This window comes from Cryptotermes secundus, unplaced genomic scaffold (assembly GCF_002891405.2).
Source record: "Cryptotermes secundus unplaced genomic scaffold, Csec_1.0 scaffold298, whole genome shotgun sequence".
NCBI classification, from domain to species: domain Eukaryota; kingdom Metazoa; phylum Arthropoda; class Insecta; order Blattodea; family Kalotermitidae; genus Cryptotermes; species Cryptotermes secundus.
The window spans coordinates 2,398,776-2,422,478 of record NW_019741976.1 but is presented as its reverse complement, the minus strand read 5'-3'; the positions used below and the strand labels follow the sequence as shown (position 1 = coordinate 2,422,478).

Sequence of the window (23,703 nt, the reverse complement as noted above, 5' to 3'; positions counted from 1 at the left end):
TGCCATTGGAAGCCATATTTACTTCGTATTTCAAATATCATAGCATTATGAACACGGCTGACGCGCAAACTTATGAGGTGGGGCTTTTGTTAGTCTCACATAAGTGGCACTGAAGTGATGTATGGTAATATATCTTCAGATAATATCAGCGTTTATGGAGTTCTCTTGTTTTTCTGAAATAAAAAAATAAGAAAATTGAGGACGTGTGAAAATATTTGTGAAAAATGATGTTTTGAATTTTTTTAACTGTTTAAAATCAAATATATTAAGTGATACATTTCATTAAAGGAATATTTTGGCCTTAATACCATGTCCAGGCTCTATGTTATCATCTTTGAAATTAGTGAATTTTAAGTTTAAATTAAATCATGTGTTTCATTTATTTTTGATTTTTGTATGTATTGGTTTATTTAACCATTTTCGACTCCCCTTTGGCATTCTTATGTAAGCGATGCTCGGTAAAAATATTTTATTATGCATAGGCACGTTCGAAACTTGCCATTTTACGGTGCGTTTGCAAACTGTGACCAATTGCTCGGCAGTTACTTCTAGTGACAGTCCTGTAAAATAAGCAACATGTGTTGAATGTTGTATTAGGAACTCTCTCTGTCTGAGGAAAAGAAAAGCAAGGTGTGGCGGTAAAGATGTTGTGTTTCTCGTTTCCTCACTGTTCTCTCTGCTGAATAATGCGAGTGACAGTTTTGTGTGGACGATTCATTGAGACTTTGCCAAGGAAGAAATTTGGATCCAAACAAGATGGCAGCCACACAAGTGTATAGGCTACATCTCGCCGTATTCCACTGTTTCAATACATTTGTTCCTATGAAGGAAGACAGATACAATTTTATTTATCAATAGCTAAGTCGATATAGCGATGGGCTACGGGCTGGACGGCCCGTTTTCGATTCCCGGCAGTGAAAGATTTTTTTTTCTCCTCCACAGCGCCCAGACCTCCTCTGGGGCCCACTCAGTCTCCTACCTGGGACTCTTTCTCCGAGGGTAAATTTGCACGGGCTTAAAACTGACCATTCACCTCCATCTAGTGCCGAGATCAAGAACGATGGAGCTATACATCCACTCCCTCATACGTCTACATGACATAGTGTTAAGTAATAGTAGTGTTAATAAGTAATTAAGCAGAGAAGAAATTCTACCTTTTTACCTTTGAAAAATAAGCATAATTTGAAATTGAGATTAAAATTTTATTATCTAGATAATTTTAGTATAAACCTAATTTCCTGGGAGAAACGTCGTACAAGATCACCACTTGCGCATGATTTGAGGATCGCAGGATGATGATTATTAAGATTGTGGTCTTCTGGGATGTTACGTCGTGCACTTTGTTAAGTACCAACGTTTTAGAGGATCCTGCTGCCTCCATCTTCAAGGCAGAAGTGAGAGATGAATCAGAAATATTGGTACCTACACGCCACGCTACACGGTGTCATGTCCTGAAGACCGTAATCTTGTCGCGCATGTATTGATCCTTTCTAACTTTTGAATAGTTTATCCATTGTCATTTAAAATGTTATCATGAACTGAGACCCACTTGACTTTTTGTCTGTGACAAGGGTGGAATCATCAGACCGCAGTTATATTAAATTACATTAGCAGCTGCCCATTATCTGAGATATACAGTATTTAATACAACTTAGTCTGGAGTTCCCTGAATTTCCGTCTGCATGCTGTTGCATGTCTCTATACAGACAACGACCGCCTCTGTGGTCTAGTGGTCAGAGTTCCTGGCTATAGATCCGGAGGTCTCGGGTTCGATTCCCGGAGCAACCAGATTGTCTGAGAAGTAGTGAGTCTAGAACGGGGTCCACTCAGCCTCGTGAGGATAACTGAGGAGCTACTTGAAAGGAAAAGTAGTGGCTCCGGTCTAGAAAACCTAAATTAATGGCCGTGGGGATTCGTTGCGCTGACCACGCGACATCCTCTATCCGCTGAAGTTGACACTAACTTCGCCGACAAGCGGCAGTCTCTCGGTCGGTATAGTTCGCTTGCGGACTAAAGCCACGGAGTCCTTTTCTTATACAGACAACGGTCAAGTGTCTAATTTGGACGTCGATGTTCAACGGGTAACCGGTTCAGTTCTGAACATTTTCAATATCTTCTCACATATCTTGGTATCCTGAAGAATATCCCCTTTCCGGAGCTGAGAATGTCGACAGAACCGCCCCTTTATGGCAGAGTTTTTCGTAATGCAGGCAGTGACAAATCTGGTGGGTACTGGATGGGTAGACGAGGTCCGAAATCTTGCTCACCAAGATTACCAGATTTAACTTACCACGAGACCTTCTTCGGTAATATTCGAAGTGCCGTGTGTATGAATACTAGCTTGGTGACTAACTCAGATTTACGCAAACAGCGGATAGCTGCAGCTACTGAAACTAATTTCACAGCTACAGACACGTGAATGAACTGAAATCAGGCGGATATCGTGTCATGAAAGGAGTGAAAGCGTAAATTTAGTAACGTAAACTTCTTCAGCTAACCTTCATGCCAGTGTTTCTTTTTCGTGTGTATAATGGTTAAGACAATATAGCCTTCGCAAACTCCTGAGTGACGTTCTGCAAATCCTGTATTAAATTGGTATTGAAAGCCACAATGTTGGTATCACTTCATGGTGTCAGAAAATTTTCATCTTCTTCGTCTAATATTGACCGTTTTAAAAGCTTTCTCGAATGGAAGTTACGTATCTTAATAAGGCATATATTTTAACTTCATCCTACATATTTTACATATGACGAGATTTTATTAAGAACATTGATATAGTCAATTCGAACTTAATGCCGAGTGTGGGGTTATATTTGACTGATACGAATCGACATTAAATTCAAGCGACATATTTTACTACAAGATCATTCCATAAAAAGGTAAAGGAAAAGGTAAAATTGTCCTTGTACTGAACTAATTAAGCACTACGCCAAGAAGGCGTGTGAGGGAGTGGATGTTTAGACCCACATTTTCTTGACCTCGGTACTAATTGGAGATAAGTGGTTAGCTTCAAGCCCCTGCCATTTTACTCCCGGGGAAATGGCCCCCAGTATCCTTGATAGGAGGCTGGGTGGGCCTCAGAGACGGTCTGGACAACGTGGAGAAGAGAAAATTCTTGACCCTACCAAGACTCGAACTTCGACCCCTGGGTCGTCCAGTCCGTAGTCAGTCGCTATACCGACTGAGCTATCCCGGCCAGAAATTTAATAGAAATGTGTTCAGTGGTTTCGGGGAATATGCAATCAGGCAGAGGGACAAGATCTCTCCGTAATATCTCCATGTACGGATTCCTGCTAAGAATTCAGTTTAAGGAAGTAACATGGACAAAGCTCCCATCTCATTATATATGGTTTACTTAATGAGGTTCTCAATAATGCAGATTATATAGCGTTAAATAATTTAATGATTGGTGACTAATGAATTGTAAGGCATTCAGGAAGAAGCGGTCGTGGCCACATTAAAGGAACTATTTCATCATTTGCCTGAAGGGACGGAGGAAAACACCGTAAACCTCATCTGAGCCCAGTCCATCCCGAATATTGTGCAAGAATTCTTCCCTGTTGACCTTGACGATCGACGCCTCGTTTCGTATTATTATTATTATTATTATTATGCGTTATATTTTCTTCATAAGCCGGTATAGCGACGAGCTACGGGCTGGACGGCATGGTTAAGAGATTTTTCTCTACTCCACAGCGTCAAGACCGGCTTTTGGGGCCCATCCAGTCTCCTGTCCAATGGGGACAGGGTCCCTTTTCCTGGGGGTGAAGCGGGCGAGGCGTGAAAGCTCACCGCTCACCTCCATCTATTGCCTAGGTCAAGTATTGTGCAGCTATACACCCACTCCCCGTACGCTTTCATGTCATAGTGCTTAATTAATTAAGCACATGGTCAAATTAACCTTTTTTTACCTTTATTGTTTGCTTCGCTTGCGGATGATTCGGTAATGGTAGAATTCGAATTTTAGTGGAGCGTTATTTCATAGATGTCAAATGTGATACACAGTGCAATCTTGACTTACTTTCGACTTGGCCAGCCTGTGGGATTTACACTGTACAGACCTTCGCTGAGGCAGGGCCCTCATTGGATTTGATTAGTTCTGTCACATTGTCTCTACGCTTTAGGTGTCTGACACGCTTTCTCCGGATAACCTAGGAATTAACATGTTCTCTCTCCGTTCTATATTTGTCCAGTTTCCTATAGTTTCTCTTATTTACCTTAACTGTCGTTTCTGACTGTCCACCTTTAGCAATCATAGAACTTGCAGTGCCTGCAGATGGCATGTGCACTTTCAGTGTTTTGCGTGTGAATTCAATAATTGAAATCATTCCTTTTTGGCTGGTCTCACATGTATCTGATATTTTTAGGAAGCCAGGAAGTAGGAGGGTTAGAAATGAGAGTTCAGGATTCATGTAGTAAAATAGCAAGTAATTATAATGCGTGTCACTTTCCTCTGCTGGTTGGCAGTAAATTGGGCACGGAAGAGGGCTGTCACTTCTTCAATTCTGCGTCATTGTCGTTAAATTTATGCAGGGTTAAAGGAGTGGATTATCAAACCAGACTAACTTATAGTCCCGTTTTCTGTCTATAGTGCAACAATATTCATTTAACAGCACTAATTCACACTTAATTCGCAAAATGTTTGTTAAATGTTTAACATGTCATTAAATTATTGAAATATAGGTACGTATGTACAATCAGTTTTTATGCTACATATTTCAGCAGCACAGGGCCATCTTCAGGAAGAACATTTTTAATGAGCCTACTACACTGTGCTCTTGGTAAAATGGTATTCATTAAGGCACGTCTTTGTTGATGTTATTTTTTCTAATTATGATATTGTAGGATGATTTTATAGGATGATTTTCTTCCTACCTTATATATTAGGACCGTTTTCTTGTCCTAATGGGTGTGCCGCTCTGTTAATTGTATCTAGTGGTGCTTTGTGTTGTGTGTGACGAATTTCAGATCTTAAAATTAACGTTCATACTGGTGAATCATTCAGTGGCATATTCGCTTTACACTCAAGAGGCCGGAATTGAGTATAAAGATGGGTGTAACGCATATTATTTAACGACTATGTATCAGCTGCATCATCTGTTCAGTTCCAAATGGTGAGAATGGACTATCTCTTTCGGTGAATTTGAAAGAACTTTGGGAAAAAAGATAGTAATCTATTTTAATATGGGCTCACAGGTTTACTGTCCAGTCATTCGCCTGAGCGGACTGACCTCAACCATGAAAAATCCCAGAATATTCAGTGTCCATCCAGATTCGAACAGAGCGCCTTCTGAAAATAGGATTAAGCATCGCCGCTTTGTCAGACGTGCTCGGAGAATTGTTGTATTTTCGAATAATTGCTTTGACAAGAATTTTCATGAAGATGTCACTAAACTACATCTCATTGTCTTCTCTCCACATGTTCGTGAAGTCATCCCATCGTACGCTACGTAAGCTATGTTCCCTATGTTAGCTGCGTCGCAGAGTGTACACAGCGTACGTAGCGAACACAGCGTAGCCGAACCTTAAAGCAAACGTGCATGCAGCAGTATTGGTGGCAGAGAAATGAAGAGGGAACTGTTAACACAAGGAACGTGCACACCTGCATAAAATGTTTGACATGACTTATTAGACGTAATTAACATTAATTTTCATCTTCCTCTTCCTTCGAGGTCCTTGTAAATATTTTGTAGCTGAAAATACTTTATGGTGGGCTGTTAACCCCGTGCCAAATACCCCAAAATGGAAACCTCCCATGTCGACTGTCAGCAGCTGCTGTCCCAGAAATCTGCAGTTTCCAGTTCATTAGACAAGAAATATAAAGATAATTTTGAGGGGGAAACCTCTTGGAATTTACAGCTTGGAAGATCGAGAAGAAAAGGGAGGATAGTACTAACCCCTTAACACACGGTAGTTACTGTGTGTTCCGCCTGCTTTCATATTAAAACACTATACATTTTTCCTACAGAGTGTATTTATGCGTCACTTTCATTCTCAAAATAAACTATTATTTCCCTAGACAAAATTAACCTTTTGGTCTTTCTAAAGGAGACGTATTTTGTCATCTGGTAAACTAAAATTTTCGATGTGTTGATGATGAATTTTATGTTTCAATTTGTCAAGATAAATTTTGGTACAAAAATTTTTGGGGTTTGATATAATTGGCTCAGAATATTTCCAGTGGTGGTCTACTATGTTACCGAGGCTCAATCTGTTTGATCTGCCACCAAAAAGTTAGTGTTCCTACTTGTCTTCTTACACAAGAATTGGGTGCTGGAAGCCGTTCAGAAATAAAGAAAGCCAAAGTTACTCTGTCGATATCTGGTCTTTCTTACGCCTCTATTGGAGACTGTTTCTGACGTTCCAATTTCCTGAATAAATATATAGGCTAAAGGCGTTTCGGAGGCTGCCTCTCTCTCAGGTTAAATGGAAGGCTGCCTAACTTGTGGGGGCATTTTTTAATCCGAAAAATCGGTATTTTTCGAAGGAAGTTCTTTCAGAATGATACTTCACCTCTGTCGTAAGCCTTTATAACCACTTAGCAATTTGATGTGCTGAAGTGTGCAAGGTCGTACCATTTAAAATTGCTCCTTCTTTCATTCTGCCCATATATATTCATTTTAACCCACAATTTTACAGTTTATTACCGTCTATATTACGTAAGCTGTCTCTTTCAAAGTTACTCACAACAGCGGCCGAAGACATTTCCATATAAATCGACACGAAAGAATAGCAATGTATATTACGCGAAAAGAAGAAAAATGTTAGTGGAACGATGTTACTTGTAAATGAAATAATCAATTTAAAACTCTTAATCCTTTCAATTACCTCAGAACAGGAATGAAAAGTTGAATATGTGATGAGCAGGCAAGTGGAATTTAAGGCGAATGCGATTTCATCATACCATAAAAATAAAAACTACGTAAAAATATTACTTACGTATGGGGCTGAAACCTTCTTGAGGAGCAGCCAATTCTGCAGCTTCTAAAGAATTTCCCATCTTTTATGGAACCCGAATGTTCATTATCGTGTTCACAAGAGCCCTTCACTGGTCCCTATCCTGACCCAGATCAATCCAATCCCACCCTATCTCTCTAAGATCCATTCTAATATTGTCCACCCACCTACGCCTTGGTCTTCCCTGTGGTCTCTTTCCTTCTGGCTTCCCCACCAATATCCTATACGCTTTCCTCGTCTCCCCCATTCGTGCTACATGCCCCTGCCCACCTCATCCTCCTTGACTTGATCATTATAATTATACTTGGAGAAGAGTACAAGTTATGAAGCTCCTCATTATGCAGTTCTCTCCAACCTCCTGCAACTTCATCTCTCTTCGGTCCAAATATTCTCCTCAACACCCTGTTCTCAAACACCCTCAGTCTATGTTCCTCCCCTAGTGTCAGAGATCATATTTCACTCCTATACAGAACCACAAGCAAACTTATAGTTTTCTATATTCTAATTTTTATGTTTTTGGACAGCAGACGAGAAGACAAAAGGTTCTGGACTGAATGGTAGCAAGCATTACCCGAGTTCAATCTCCTCTTAAATTCCTCCCGAATCAGGTTTCGATCTATTATCGTTGTTCCCAAATATCTGAACTGTGCCACATTTTCAAAACATCTGTTTCCTCTCTTTATATCATGATTTTGCCTTGCATTTTGGTGACGAGAGAGCAACATATACATAGTTTTCTCTGTGTTTACTTCTAGACCAACCTCTTTACTTGCGTTAATTAAAGTTTGTGTGTTTTTCTTTATGGTATCTACATTATCACCCAGTAGATTCACATCATCGGCGTAGACCAACAGCTGATGTGTCCCATTTAATTTCAGTCCCACCTGGTTTCCCTGGACCTTTCTGATAGCATATTTTAAAGCAAAGTTGAAAAGGAATGGTGATAAAGCAGCGCCTTGTTTTAAACCCTTCTTAATAGGAAATTTATCAGACACATGTTTACCTACACGGACTTTACTATACGTTTCGTTTAAATAAATTTTAATCAGCCTAACTAGTCTCAGGGGTATCCCAAACTCTATCAGAGTATTGTACAATACTTCCGTCCTAATTAAATCATAAGCTGTCTTGAAGTCTACAAATAACTGACGCAAAAATATTAATTTTCGAAAATTTTGTAACTTACATTCTTCTCTGACATATAAGCAACTTTTTCCGCTTTACAGTAGTAGCTCTGATACCCCAGGCACGCTGAAGGGCCAGTTCTCCTGAAGCCTTTAGTTATAAAAAGCAGGTCTGCATTTTAAAAATACTCTCAGTACGAACTTTTTCGAAAATATTTATCCGAAGTACATTATTAACCCTAAATCATAGACCGGCACATATAAACAACGAAATATATGGCTTAATGCACTGGAGAAAGGCATATAATGAAGAGAGTACACGTAAAGCTATCCCTGTAACAGGCTAAGGGCCCTATACGTCTGTGAGACGTCGAGGCGCCCACATTTTCTAGACAATTGGCTCACAGATAGCGGTAAGGCTGTCGGCCTTATGTGCAGGCCACCCTTTACCTCCAGAAAGATTCCTGGTAATAATTTCTGTTAGAGGATGAGTCGACTCCAGGGCCATAGTGCGCCTGGAAGGATTAGGTCAATTAAAAAATCCAGTGACATCATCTGGAATCGAATCCGCGATCTGCCGGCTTGTAGCGTGGTTACTAAACAAATATATCTAAAAATAATTAATGTATTATAGAAAATAGCAGTTGCGTTCGTTCTTTCCGGGGTGTCTGAATGACACGTGTGCTCACATTAAGCAGTAGCATATGCGAGTAGGGTAAGTTTGAAGTTCATTGTTTAAACAGAGAAGTAGGCGCCATCGACTGGCTTTCATTACATCGTCTTCAGTTTTTGCATCCTGTTGTGTATAATGAAATCATATTGCCCCACTAATTTTAGGACGAGGGCTTACTATACGTTTCGGCAACCGCAACGCAACCGCAATTTCCGAGAATAGTTATCAGCCTGAGTTGAACACATGTTACTGAATGGAGCATCGCAAATTGAGGAAAGGACAACACAGTTTCCTCAATTTGCGCTGTTACATTCGCTAACACGTGTTCAACTCAGACTGATAACAGTTCTCGGAAACTACGGTTGCGTTGCGGTTGCCAGTTTCCTTGGTGTGCTCTCACCTTTAAGAAATGAAACAGTTCTTTGTTTTTTACGGTTGTGCGATGTACGAATGATGTGCAGATGGCAACTAAAGCAATAGGGCTCCGTTACATATGCTTCTGTTTCTTCTTATTCTACTCTCTGACTATAAGGTTTGGACATTAGCCTGTTCCGGCATCGTGTATGTCTCCATATCCTCCTCTGTCTTCCTACATATCTTTCGGGCTTCTATTTCGTAAGTGATTGCACGTTTAGCAATGCATATTTGGAGAGGATCCGTCCATTTCTGTCTAATTTATTCTAATGGAAACATCCCCTCTTCTGTAACTATGTCATTTCCTATTTTGAAGAAAGCAGTCTTCTGGGATTTGGCACCGTGTATATGTGGTGTTAACCGACGTTTCGGAGGAACGTATCGCCTCCATCTTCAGGGTAGAAGAAAAAATATAAGAAATCTGCTTTTACCGGTTCTCACGGTCTCTTCGCTTGCAGATTTCTTATATTTTTTCTTCTACCCTGAAGATGGAGGCGATACGTTCCTGTGAAACGTCGGTTAACACCACATATACACAGTGCCAAATCCCAGAAGACTGCTTTCTTCATAGTCACCGCCGTGAAAGCCTCATGTCAAGTCATGTTTAAGCAAGCAGACAGGCGGCCGTCACTCGGAGGAGTGGAGGCAGCGCTGCTATTGCGCATGGAAAGCATTCCCACTACTACCGGTGTACTAGCGTTGCCGAGCGCTTTGCAGCAGCTGGCCTGCTCAATGTGTGTTGAGGAGGGAACTAGTGAACACACTCTGCAACGTATACAGGCGGTTTAATTCCAATTTCAGCAATGCACAGTACTGATTTCTTTAGGCATAATTAAATTTACTAAAATGTGAATTAGTGACATTTCATCGTGTGGGGTGTATACAAAAACAAGGAAAGAACAAATATTATAGTATATTATTATTATCATTATCATTGAACACGCCGTTACTATTTTGGATGAAAGTGACATTCTCCTCCATGTTTTCAATTCAGTGTTTTCAATATGGCGGCGTGCGCAACATATAATTGTGAATATAAGAAGTGTGTGTAACAAGATAAAGTCATTCTGTAACTCAGTCTTCAGCTGTTGTATGATACTGAATATTTTATTGCGTATCCCAAGAGACAGTTTTGGAGTTCCGTTTCTGTTCCGTGCACCATATGTTCTGTAGATTTCAAATAAATTATACTCTGTTTTCATAACTTTCACTTTTAATAGCCACTTTTCAGGCGTTTATTATCTTGAAACATTTAAAATGTTTGTCGATTTTTAGTGTTGTAATATCTGCACAAGATAACTTGGGTTATCCGGTTATTCGAATGAACCGGTGTCGTTAATATGCATTCTTGAATGGTGCAATTGGAACTTTCAATTGACAAATAAGTGCGCCCTTTTGTCACTAATTTCCTGTAAATATTTTTGACAAATAAGTTTTCTTTTCAAATAGTTTCAGTTACATCACAACGTGAAAATTACATTAATACAATGATTGCAATTATCTAAAATGACCCTTTATTCGAGCTTTTAATGTAACTACAAATGTTTGTGAATGTAGTGTATGAGATGTACTCTACTCAGAAAGCAACCGTCTAGTGAAGCTTACAGGCATTTCAAAAGTAACCGCAAATGTTTCGGACACCAGGCCATTTCCGGTGTCGCCAATCAAATTATTTGAAAGGATTTTTTTTTTACAATTATATCACCAACTATTTTTAGAAAACGGGGTTATATATCAATACCTAAATAATTAAAACAACGTGCAAAATTTATGATTTGGGCAAGGACATCAAAGCATCTTCAAAGTTTACATTCACTTCTTGATGCTACTATGAGGATATTGAAGAAATGTGTGCTCCCAGTTTTTGTGATTCGTCCATTCTCTCGTGGCTTTCTGCCTTGCCCAGTTCGTACACAACCGACGAATTGGGCAATAACAGAGAAAGCTGTTCATAATGCTCAGAATTCCAACAATTCGAAGGGTCAGGGAGTAAAGGACTGGCTGCTGTCATACCTAAACTCAATAAGTTTGTATATGATTTTATGTTTTAAATACGGACAGATAATGGTGACTTTAACCAAAGAGTGTCTCTGTATGTAAATGTTTTTATTTTCTTTAATAATTTGGTTGGACACCCTAGAAATGGCCAAGTAGCCGAAATATGTAGGATGAATTAATCGTTCTTTCAGTTAATTATTTTACTGGATGGTTGTTTTCTGAACGAAATATGTTAAAAGCATAAGGACAATAATGGAATATGTAAAAGTACTGTAATGAAATGGCGCCATGCGTCAATGAATTACATAGTTGCGAATTTGTGTGTCGGGGACAGAGAGAGAGAGAGAGAGGGAGAGAGAGGGTTATTTGTCTCATTGTATGCGTGAGTGTCTGCCTACCGCATTCTGTTATGTTACTGTGTGTGTAGGAAAGATGTTTCATGTTATTCCTAAAGCGGCACGTACCAATTTGTACTGAAGAGTTTTACAGACATATATGTATGAACATGCTTCATGGCGTCAGTTTCATGCGACCGCTTTATACAGAGGAAGTAAAATTATTCGCAGAAGTGCTTAAATGACACACCGATATGAATGCAGATGGCGACTCGTACAAATTGCCGTAGAACAGAAACTCAGATGCAAAATTGGTCACGATTTACTGTCCTTATCTTTCCTTCCTTTTTATTCTGATTTCTTTAGTATTCACGAGTAATAATTTGCACTTTGTGTAAAATTATAATATTCTTGGGAGGCAGTGAATGCATGTTAGTTCTGTTTTCTCTCTAGAACAAAACACGGGAATATGAAGTCTTATACAAATTCTTGCATGTACTCCACTGAATCGGTCATTGTTCTATGGAGCGTTTTTTGGTATAATTTCTAAACAATATTCACTTAGGCCTGTACTTTATTCAGAAGTTTTGTATATACGAGTACAGTGAGAAACTTTACGCGAGAAAATGAGACATAATTTGTAGATAATAATATTAATTGTTTAAGAAAATGGCGATTTTTTCAACTTCTGTGTGACATTTTCTTAAGTCATACACAATCATAAATTCAATAGACGTTAAAGAAATGATCAGTTATTCCTAACAAGAGGATGTGATGTACGAAATTGATAATGTGTTAAAATGTTCTCCAGTTGTCACCGCATTACAGTCATTGTACTGTCTGTCTGTCTGTCTGTGCCTCCATGGATGCGTGTACTGTGGTGTGTCAGCTTTCAATTCAGCAGTATTCAAGATGACTCTAAATTATTGCCTGTGTTTCCGTTTATAGGCCACGGAAACCCCGAGAATAATTTAGAACCACCCTGTATATTTCACCCTTAACTTCCATATCGATTGGACAGTCAGGATGTTAGAGGCTGAGGTATATCGTATTTGTCTCTGCAGTTCTAATACATTTCATAATAAATATACTAATCACTGTTAAACAATGCATTCCTGAAAGATACATGATACAAACTCCGTCTTCAGTGCAAATCATATTATAGGTCTTTCGTTTTGCTCTCCTTTACACACTACATGTTTCGGCCACAAACGGCCATCATCAGGTGTATTACTCACGTATCTGTCACACTGCACTTAGTTCAACATTTAAAATTTATAAGCACAGGTCTTCCTGATTGTTCCTTTCGTCGTTATTACCAAATATACTTCGTTGATATATTTCTTATTTACACACGTCAGTTTTTATTTCTCTGAATTAGCACTTATAAAATCTTCAGTTCTAATTTTAAAATCTTTCAAATTTTCTCTAATTTTAAAGTTTAAAAATGTTAGGGTTACTCGCCCTATGTCTGTAGTGCTGCAGCGTCTACTTCTTGTTTCTAGTACTGTACCGGTGTTATTCTGTGTAGTCTCCCTGTGTGCGTGCAGCTGCTTATCTTTACTACGTGTCTGAAAGAAGTGCATAGCTGATAACATAAAAAACTCAAGTTCGTGTGTTAATATACAACACAACTTTTAATTGAAATCTCAATTTTAAGAAAGTACAGGATACGGGCTTGTTCATAATAGAGTGTGGCTATTCGACAACGTTGGCTTCCTGCTTATATCCATTTTAATGCCAAACAAAACATGTCTAGAACAGATCTGGATTAAACGGAAACCTGCGTTGTCAACTTATTTTTTGAACCCGAGAATTTAGATTGAAAAATAATGAAAATTATTATAATAAGCGGAAAGTGTCTGTCATGAAAACTGAAAGCTGTAACAAGAATTTAAAGTAAAATAGTCTCTTAAAATATGTTTTTGATTTACATAAGAATTTGTGTGATGCTGTGTCCCAAGCGAAAATAAAAATATACATCGTATCTTCATACTTCAATGTAGGATATTGCTGGGGAAAAAAGAGTGAGAGAGAGGGGGGGGGCAGGGTGGACGAAATGGAAGGAAGTTAAGGAAAAAAGGAAGGAAAGAGAGAAGAAAGACGGAAGGTATGCAGCGCTCAATGGCAGAGCGGTATGCTTTTATGAAGAACGAAACATTAATTTTTGGCTAGTATTCTGGATCATAATCACATGGGCTTATGCCGGCTGCTATATTTATTATCTAGATATGTGTGACTATAAGCTCTATGAGCCGGTCACGGTAGCCCAGCGGTCTAAGGCATGTACTGTCTTCGCTCGCTTGGAAACCGGGATCGTGGGTTCGAATCCCACTCAGGGCATGGATGTTTAGTTTGTGTGCGTTTTTCTGTGTTTGTGTACAGATAGAGGCCTTGCGACGAGCTGATCACCCGCCCAAGGAGTCCTACCGAATGTGTAAGATCTAGAAAAACCGAAGTGAACGGAGAATTTCATGGAGGTAGGCCTAGGCCCACTGGGACTGTAGTGCCAAAGGGGGGACAAAAACTCTAAGTTCGTGACTGTAGTATATGAATACAATGACTAATATTCTGGAACTTATCCAAAGTAATAAACCTGGACATGGATAATGTCCAAAAAATCAGTCATTGTAGAAGTGCCTCTGTTGACCGGAAACCTGTCTCGGACGGAAAAGATTTTTGGGCCACTTGAGATTTCTTTATAAGCATGTTCTGCTTTATCTGTAACACAAAAATGTTAGAAACATGCCGTAGTTGTAGATCGAATGTTGCCATGCGTCACTGAATACAAATCCAGTGTGCTGAATCTCAGTTGTTAGTCGATGACTGTTTTTAGGTTCGTTGTATAGGATGCCCGGATGAAAGGTATCAAAAATAAAATCATTATCTCTCAGAAAGAATTTATTATACACATTAGTGGGTTACACCATTACAAAGGGAAATTATACAAGTTCTTTTTCTGCGTATATAACCTTCTCAATAAATTTAAATGTGGGCTCCCTTGGTGACACGACAAATATCCAGGCTTGAAGCATGTTTGGTGTTACCGTAGCCACAGCGTCCCTTGTGCGGGCTTTCAGGTCTTGAAGCTCGTTGATCTTAACCCGGAAGACAATGTTCTTCACATAACCTCACAAGAAAAAATCCACTGGGGTTAAATGTGACGACCCAGGAGGCTAAGCGATTGGCCCACCTGTGCCAATTCATATCCCAGCCATCACTCTGTCCAGGTGATTCCTAACATGGTGGCAGAAATGTGGCGGCGCATGCGCATAAGCCGGGTATGAAAAAGAAACTTTCAGAGTTTTCCTTTCCGATGACATAAACCGGATACGTGTATGACAATTAGTTTCCGAGATATATTTTTTTTTTTTACTTTGGATACCTTTCATCCGGGCACATTATATTTTGTTTGTGTTTTGTGTTTTTTCCAGACACAATGAACCACAACAAGGAACGTACCAAATGGTGTTCAACTATTATCATAAGTTACTCTTGTGTTCTGCGACATCTGAATAACATATCATGGAAATGTGCCTGAAAGTACATTAATTAATATTTCACGCTGTGAGGAACTTAAAATGGTCTCTGTTCTGTACTGCTTGTACTCTTCGCCATAAACACCTGAAAGAGGTGAAACTGGACTGAACTTTCCAGCAAGATTTTCAGGCTAAATTTAGTACACGTTAATTTTCGCACTCTTGCAACAGTACAAAGACAATGCAGTGGAGAAGAAAACGTCGTTTTCTGTACGTGATTGGCTCTGCTCACCATGCGCTGCTCATCAAGCAATACCGTGAGTGACATTTTGAAATAATATCCATATAGGTCCATCTCTAACTAAAGCTTTCATCTGCTTGTCTACGCCTCTACAGCCCTTGGGGGCTTGGCCGATTTTTCAGTTTCTTAATCCATACACAATCGGTAGTACTCCTTCGACGGGGGATCAGCCCGTCGAAGAAACTTTCTTCTATCAAGTTCTTTTTACCGCCGTATTGTTCTAATCATATTTTTAAAAAAATATTCGCTACCACATTCGACTTACTGCACACATTTGAACCGTTAATATCCTTTGCTTGAACATTTTCCATGTCAAGGATCACGTAATTCATTTGGAAACAGTAATTATTCTGGCCGATATTAGACACGTTTATTTCGAGAAGGAACCCCCCCCCCCCGACACCTCCCAGCGCTGAAGTGTTTGATTTTCGACTATAGAAATTTTACGTTGTCATTGAAATTTACTAACAGGTAAAAGGTTCTGTAATAAAACATGCATGAAAATGGGTAAATAGACCGATTTTTCGCCTTTGATTTAGTAACTTCTAGATAATATTAACGTTAAAACTTGGTTCAAACTGAGTACTGGAATAGGTCTATTTGTTTCTATGGATATTACGGAACCAGTATAGAAACATAACGGACTTAATAAGTAAATAAGAATTTCTAAGGAAATAGGTACAAATTACTTGAAAAAAAGAAAGGACAGGCTGCTATACACGTACAGTGTTCAACCTGATTTTCAGAATGTTCTTCCTGGTAAACGTGTATTCGTAAACTTGTGTATTTCCGTCAGCACAACTACTACCTACTGTATGCTTCGGCCTCTCAACCAACATCAGTTTGGATATTCTCTGTTGGCTGCACTGCTCAACCCTTACATTGCCCAGTGTTTTCAATTGATATACGAGTATATAGTGTGATAAGAAAGCCAAATACAAATACACTTTTTCTCTATGGCTCTTGGCCCCTATTTTCAGTTTCTTAATCCTATACACCGTTGGTAGGGCTCCTTGGACGGGGGATCAGCCCGTTGCAAGGCCGCTACCTACACGGAGGACAACACAAGCAGAATAAACATACACAGACATCCGTGCCTTGAGTGGGATTCGAACCCACGATCCCAGCTTTCGAGCGAGCGAAGATGGCTTATGCCCCAGACCGCGCGGCCACTGTGATCGCTATGTGCAACTTGAAAGTGTAATTATTACGCCTTGGGTTATGGAGGGGGAAAAATTGATGTCCCCGCATCGCATCCCATTTCGTCGCCACAGTTCAAGGTAACCTAGACGGAATTCGCCTGGTGTTCCGAAGGATTAATGTAAATTCAGAACTGTGTTAGGAACTCGGATAGCTGCCGGGTTCGGAATGCGGTGGTCTGCGCTGGTTTTCGTAACATTCAAGTATAATTATTCAAAAACCCGAACTTCTTTTACAGGGTATGAGGGGTAGGCCTTCTCGGCCCTTGCACCGCGACCTTTAATATCAAAATACTTCTCTACTCTGAGTGACTTCTTGTGACCTCGTCAGTTAATTTTTTATGTATAATTCCGATTTTATGATGGATTGAATCAAAATTAAACGAAACCTAGTTCCAGTCATGATCCTTCGATGTGTGTTGCAGGTGAAGATGGCTGCAATGGTGTGTGTTCCAACAACGAGGACGAGGCGGATGGAGACAGAGACTCCGCCTCGCCCCTCAACAGTTCTAGTACTACTGACACGTCCTATGCGCGCGCATCTGCACAGCGCATGCCCAGAACGAAACCTACATCATCTCGTGGCAGCAGCTACAACTACAGACACCGTTCCTATTATCAACCACACGATAGCAGCCAACCCCTTGTTACAACGGAGAAGAAAACGTTTAATGAAGGTTTGTCTTCATTATCTTTGTATTAGAAATCCTTTAGGACTGGTATCTGAATTTGGTTATCGTGGCGCGTATGTGAAGCTGATAGATCGTCAAAGGATTTTGAACTGAAAACCTAAAGCGAAGGGTCCACTTGCAAGGCCCGATGCATGTAGAAATTACATTAATGTTTTCATTGTCTTCGCGGGATAATTGTCTCATTTTACTCTCAAAGTAAGGCACAGCGACTGTACCACGCCGGGCGACAAACTGGGTAACTTATGATAAAAAGTAAAAGTTCGGCCACACAGCGCTACGCTATGTTCGCTACGTACGCTGTGTACACTCTGCGACGCAGCTGTCACAGGGAACATAGCGTACGTAGCGTGCGTCGCGTACGTAACCCTCTGTGAGGCAGAACCTTAAGAACGATAAACACTACTCTGGAAGGGGTCGAATTTATTTAAGAAACTTGAATTATGTAAGTTTACGTTTTATTGGTTTTATAGGCTATTATACTCATTATCCTCACTAACAGTACTAACAGTATTCATGGTCCTGGATCCAATCACGCTTTGATCTACAAAATACGAAATAAGGATACAATCAGCAGTAAATATGTGCATACACGCATGAATATGTGCTTAGCTAATACTGCTTTGGAGGAACTTGCAGATCAGTTTCCAGATCTGTTAAATATGCCGTAACACAATATCACGTATTCAATGTGGTCCTTCTTCTTTCTGGGGCAGTTTAAACTTCATCTTCTCGTAAACACATTTTCGAGGAACCTTTGCGTATTTCTGGTCTATATACGACATAGTCCTCCTCAACGAAAAATGGAATGCACAGAAGTCTTGGAGTATCACTGCTATATGTACATATATGGTTGCCTAGGCCCCCAACTGGTGCCGTGGACAGTGTCCGTTAGTGATGATTAGGGTCCCTATTTATACGTTTCCTTCCTAGTCACCTTGTAGGGCCTGGTAGTTGTGCAGGATGACTTTCTACGTCCGTCCCAGACGCAAACATCCTTTCTGCACAGCTGCCAGGGCTAGCATGACCCTAGAAACGGAGCGTACAAATAGGGACCCATGAAGAGTTCTGTCTTCTGGGAAGATTCATATCCTACATATGGATCCATTATGCAAGCTCTGAATATTTGGAACATTTACTTAATTTTGTCTGATGTCTGTAGTAGCAAGTAAACAAAAACATAGAAATGTTAGTCGCGTGTATGTATGTATGTATGTATGTATGTGTGTTTGTGTTTGGGGGGGGGCAGTGTTAATTCAGAACAGCTGTAGGGTACGTTCTTTTATATATGTTTCATATTAGAGGTAAGTAAGACTAACCTGGACTGTGGACATAACACTTTTTCTCTTTGAGTTGGCAATTAAGAGTGAAAGTTTTTGAAAGTCAGGATCTGAAAAGAAGACCTGAACACAAGAGTAAGAAGCTGATTATGGACAGGTAGGGTTGTGCAATGATAATTTCAAACTTCATTACTTCCATTCCTCAGCTACGCTAGGGCAGATTTTGTCAACCGGAGGGACACAAGTCACTGCTGAAGTGACTAAGTGACTGTAGTGTGACTGAAGCGGTGTAGTAATTTTCATCAACGATGTATATAATAATGTCAAGTGTATTAGTGACTAGAGATAACGTTCGGATTTGTAATTACATTTATTAACACGCTACAGGCCGTAACTACAGATAACTATTGCACTATTGCTCATTTACACAATTTACAATCACTCAACACTAATCTTCTCAGTTTATTTCCACTAGCCTTCATTATACGTTTCCTGGCAACGGATTTATAACATGGGAACTATAAGTCTCACTAAATTACACATTCCCAATATCAGTGTACTGCAGCGTATGTAACGGTACACGCTAAGTCTTCTGATTCTTCTGGCCACACACCTGTTCCCTCGGATATTCGAAAACAAAGTGAAGTCTCATTTCCGTATTCTCTTATGTCCTCTCGGCACGGATCACGCACAGAAAACACAGCCGCTCTATTGATGCGTGGCGCAGACCATACAGAAAATACGTGTCACATATCAGACTGCGAGTTCATTGGTTCGTTACCAACACTGGACATGGCGCAGACAACATAGAAAACACAGACTCATCTATTTTTGCGTGTTGGACCGTGTTTGCAGAGCTGTTCCCTGGAAACGCGTTGATCAAACCCGTTACAATACTATAGTTTTAAAAGAGCGCTTTTACTGCTGTGGGTTTAGGGTTTTTTTTTTCAGAATGAGCTGTGGGGCTCAGGATACAAAAGGCTGAAAATGACTGTTAACGGAATCGCAGCACACTCGATTGTAATCAGATACCGAAAACAAGAACTTAAAATGGAAATTGATGAGGAGGAATAATTTAGGAACCGAGGCATAATATGATGGGGGGGGGGAAGTGTGAATATGGATTACAGTACAACGTCCTGAAATACGTGTAATTCGATTTGAAATGACACAGGATTTTTCATTTTGCGGGGCTTCTTTCGGGTCTACTTCATGACAAGGAGTGGCCTCTATTGCCGAATGAGTGTTACATTAAGGAACAGCTTCACAAGAAGCATTTAGTTCTGAGGCGTAAATTTAATCTGGAAAGGTGTAAGTAGGCAAAGGCCGATGACTTGCGAGTCGGAGAACAAAGGCAAGATGCTCCTCATAACCCTAACTAAACGTGTCGTAATTAAACACCATGCTACGAAGAGGTATGGCAGAGTGCAGCTATAGCGACAATATTTTGCGCTCGGTGCTGCATGGAGATGAAGGGCCAGTTCCGAGTCTCCGGGGAATGAACCCCAACGTACCCGCTTAGTAGGAGAAGACACAAGGGAAACGAAAGTTCTTGCATCTTCCCGTAGCTGAACAGTGTTTGACCGACAAGTGTGCTGTAGTGATAATGCTCTCAACTTGTGTTCTGAAGTACCCGGTTCGGAAAGGGAAAGGCTTTCACGTGACCCGACTGAGTTTTTTTGTGATTTTTCTGCTTCATACATGCTAATGCCAGGACATTACTTTGAAATAGGCCAAGCTCACCTTCTGTAAAACCCATCATTCAGTGCCATACCCCATGTTATTCGAAGCCACGTGACTCCCTTGAAACTGAAACGGCCCCGTTAAACACCATAATTAAAAATTTGTCGAGACAATTTTTTTCCTCATAAATCTTTGCTTCCCTCTTTCATACTACACTAGTCCCATCCGGCCCCTGAACAAAAGTCACTGTATACCCCTGTTCTGAAGGAACACGAATACTTCTGTCAAGACAGCCAATCCCCGATTTAAATCGAGAGTTCTTCACAGCCACAGAGCTGACTGGCCTGCTGCCCAGAATTCTATTTCTTGGTCATACAGTGACGAAAAGCCGCAAGGAAAAAGCGTAGGCTGTGAGATTACAGTATAGTATTAACATCCAAGAAACCAACTTCCTTGATAGCTGCCAAGTGAGGACGAGCATGAATAAACTGCTCGCAGGATTGTCTTTTCCATGCATTTAGCATGACACTTCGCGACCATACTTCAAGGCACAACTGCCAGTTTTACTTGAGTAAATCACAAACGAACTAAAAATGTAAACGTCCTAACTAAGAAAGTACAAATTATATAACGTAAAAAAGGATTATCAAAAGAAAAATTATCCTTAAATGAAACAAAACGTACTAATTGTAAGGAATCGTAAACATACACAGAAATCATCTAATAAATGTAGAGATGTTACTAATATATAAAGCAATAGATAAATAAATAAATTCTGTGATGTAATCTTTGGACCAGGATAGCTCAGTCAAAAAGTGAGTGGCCACCAGGTTTCCATTACCTTCAGGAACATACGAACAGATTTTCTTTTTGCCGCTACATAATGACGGGATTCGAGAAGCGCTCAGTCTTGTAGGTAATGTATTCCTGGGGCTCCTTCCCCGGGGAAAAGCACTCGAAGCATGACCCATACCGAGCACCGCTCTCTCGCGTCGAGGTACAGAATCCGTCTGCTTCTGTCCCCACACTCGCGGTATTATCATGGTAGGAGGCCCACGTTGGACGGCACCAAAGGTACGACGGAACTGAAGAAGAGGGCCTTCCTCCTCCCAGTGAATGTTCCCCAAGGAAAGCCACACAAAACCCTGGTACATACAGGAACTCTGACCTGTTTCTCCTGAGATACACTTACTAAATAATTCTGTTTAATCCAGTCCCTTATTTTTCGGCAGTTTAACAGCCCTCTGCCATAAGCCTAGGTTTCATAAGATACATAACCGCCACTGCTTTCTCGCCTATAACGCCAGAGTTGAACTCAGAATACTTTTGTTACTAAAGCTTCGCTTCTACGGCAAATTTCTATTTGAAGAATGCAGTCTTCTGGGATTTGGCACCGTGTATATGTGGTGTTAACCTTACAAATTTCTATTTGTTCGAGAAAGAGCCTTATCGATAGGTAGTCAAGGGGAATGCCTTTTAAGAATCCCAATCTTTTTAAATAATCAGCAGGCCTACATTTTCTACACAGCTGCTAGGATGTTACTTCATTTTTGAAATTAGCTACATATCAAAATGGTCTCTAATTCTGTTGGATTTCATTTTGTCACAGCAATTATTGCTTGCTGCTTTTTGATTCTTCACTTATATTGCTCGTCGACCCTGAAGGTTAGTAAGTTAAGAGAAAATTATAAATTTGTCCCTGTGCTTAAGTACTTCAGCACTAATCCATGAAAGATATATGGGGGAGGGGCAGTATAGCTCAAATTTTCTTAACCTCGGGACTAGATGAAGGTGAGTGGTCAGCTTCACGCCCCTGCCGCTTTATCCTTCGTAGAAAGAGCTCCGGATACCCATTGTGTAGGAAGATGGGCGGCCCTCAGTGTCGGTCTGGACGCCCTGAAGATTGGGGTTTGAGATTCCCGAAACGTCGATGAATTTATAGAGGACCACAATGCCTCACATCCGAGAAGATAGTGCTCTTCAAATCTGATTCCGTTTCCGCTTTGCCCTCTCCAAAATAGCCCACCAGCAGTGAGGAAGTACAGCAACGAAATCTGTAAATCAACGTATTTTTTAATGAACGAATTTTACTACAGTCTTTTGTTTTCCAAAACTAGATTCTTTAATAACTAAAATGAGATGATTTCAAATTATTCCAAACATCAAATTCAAAGTCCGGAAATAGTGACTAGCTCTATCGATTGGGCTCAACTGAATAGTTTTTTACCTGAGGACGGAGACAGAGTCCCGTCTCCGGAACGCTCTTTTCAAATAAAGAAAACAGGACGATGGATAATGTCCAAGAAGTCAATAATTGCATCAAAGTCCTTTTCGTGTCCGTGATTCGCTACAAGAAGGCTTGTGCTTGTGAAGCCGGTGAGATAGCCGCATTTGGTTAATTAATTTCAAGAGTAACTTTACTGTCTGTTATTTGCTCAGACCCGATTACTTTATCATATGGAAGTTTCCGCAGCCGCCAGAATTTAGATAAGCCAAGTTATGAGTGTCAGCTATACGTGTCTTTTTATATATATTTATTCTATTATTTCTTACATATTATTTTACATTATGCTGACTAAGCTTTTCTTTCAGTGTTACTCAAAATGTCTGTATTACGTATATAATGAATTAAATTAGCCACTCAAATAAAAAAATAAATATAAATAAAATAAAATGTAATAATGCACTAAATTTGTAACTCAAATGTTAACAAAAGCAGTTAAAGTAAGGGGGCTATTCGGAAAGTGACATCAGATGAGTTGGTAAGAAAACAAGTAGCGAGAAAATTGTATTATTTACAAAAAATATGTACATACTTAAGCTATTTCTCAAAGTAGTCACCCCAGGAATTGAGGCACTTGTATTGAGGAATAAGTTTCTTTAAGCCTGTGTCAAGTCTGCCGCAGGCGAGCTGAGCCGCGCCTTGACACTTTCCCCCAACTCCTCGCTGTTGAAGCTCTGTGATCTCAAGTAGTTCTCAAGCAGGTGATAGTCGCTCGGGGAAAGATCACGCTCTAAGGAAGGTGGTCAAACAACTCCCAGTTGAAATTCTTCGGCAGTGTTCGAGTGCGAACAGCTTTACGACTATGTGGACGCGCATTGTCAAGGAGGAGGAGTACTACACCGGACAGCATTTCACACCTTTCGTTCTGAGTGGACCTACATAGTTTTTTTTTTTGTGTTCACAATACACTTCAGACGTCATTATGGTTCTTCGTTGCATTAATTTCACCATCAGCACTCTTTTCCTGTCCCAGAAAACGGTTTCCTGCCGTCACCTTTCTGGCACACGTTAGTTTAAATGTTTTCGGCTTGTTTGGCGAATGTGTGTGCATCCACCGCTTTGACTGCCCCTTGGTTTCAACATTCACGAACTAAACCCAGGTTTCATCACCTGTTAGTCTTACGATGTTATTGAGAAATTCATCGCCATCTTTGTACTATCGCACTAAAAAGTCAAGACTGAAGCCATTTTCTGCGTTTTGTGCGCACCCGTGAGCATTTTCAGAATCCACCTTGCGCAAAACTTGTGATGAGAGCCTAGCCTAACTGTGATAATCTCGTAGAGAAC

General features: G+C 40.2%; 1 protein-coding gene across 6 annotated transcripts in view; it reads left to right on the top strand.

The window, feature by feature from the left end:
* The window catches only part of LOC111872850, a 166,979-nt gene that overhangs the window by 44,726 nt on the left and 98,550 nt on the right, over nucleotides 1-23,703 (top strand). For 2 of the 6 annotated variants that reach the window (XM_033754859.1, XM_033754861.1), the window contains exons 2-3: nucleotides 14,936-15,297; nucleotides 16,906-17,157. In XM_033754859.1, the coding sequence (XP_033610750.1) occupies nucleotides 15,222-15,297; nucleotides 16,906-17,157 (328 nt within the window). In that variant the 5' untranslated portion in view covers nucleotides 14,936-15,221. Of the gene's footprint in view, nucleotides 1-9,919; nucleotides 10,211-14,935; nucleotides 15,298-16,905; nucleotides 17,158-23,703 lie in introns of those variants that run through there. The other 4 variants (XM_023867054.1, XM_023867055.1, XM_033754858.1 and 1 more) reach the window with 3 other exon arrangements.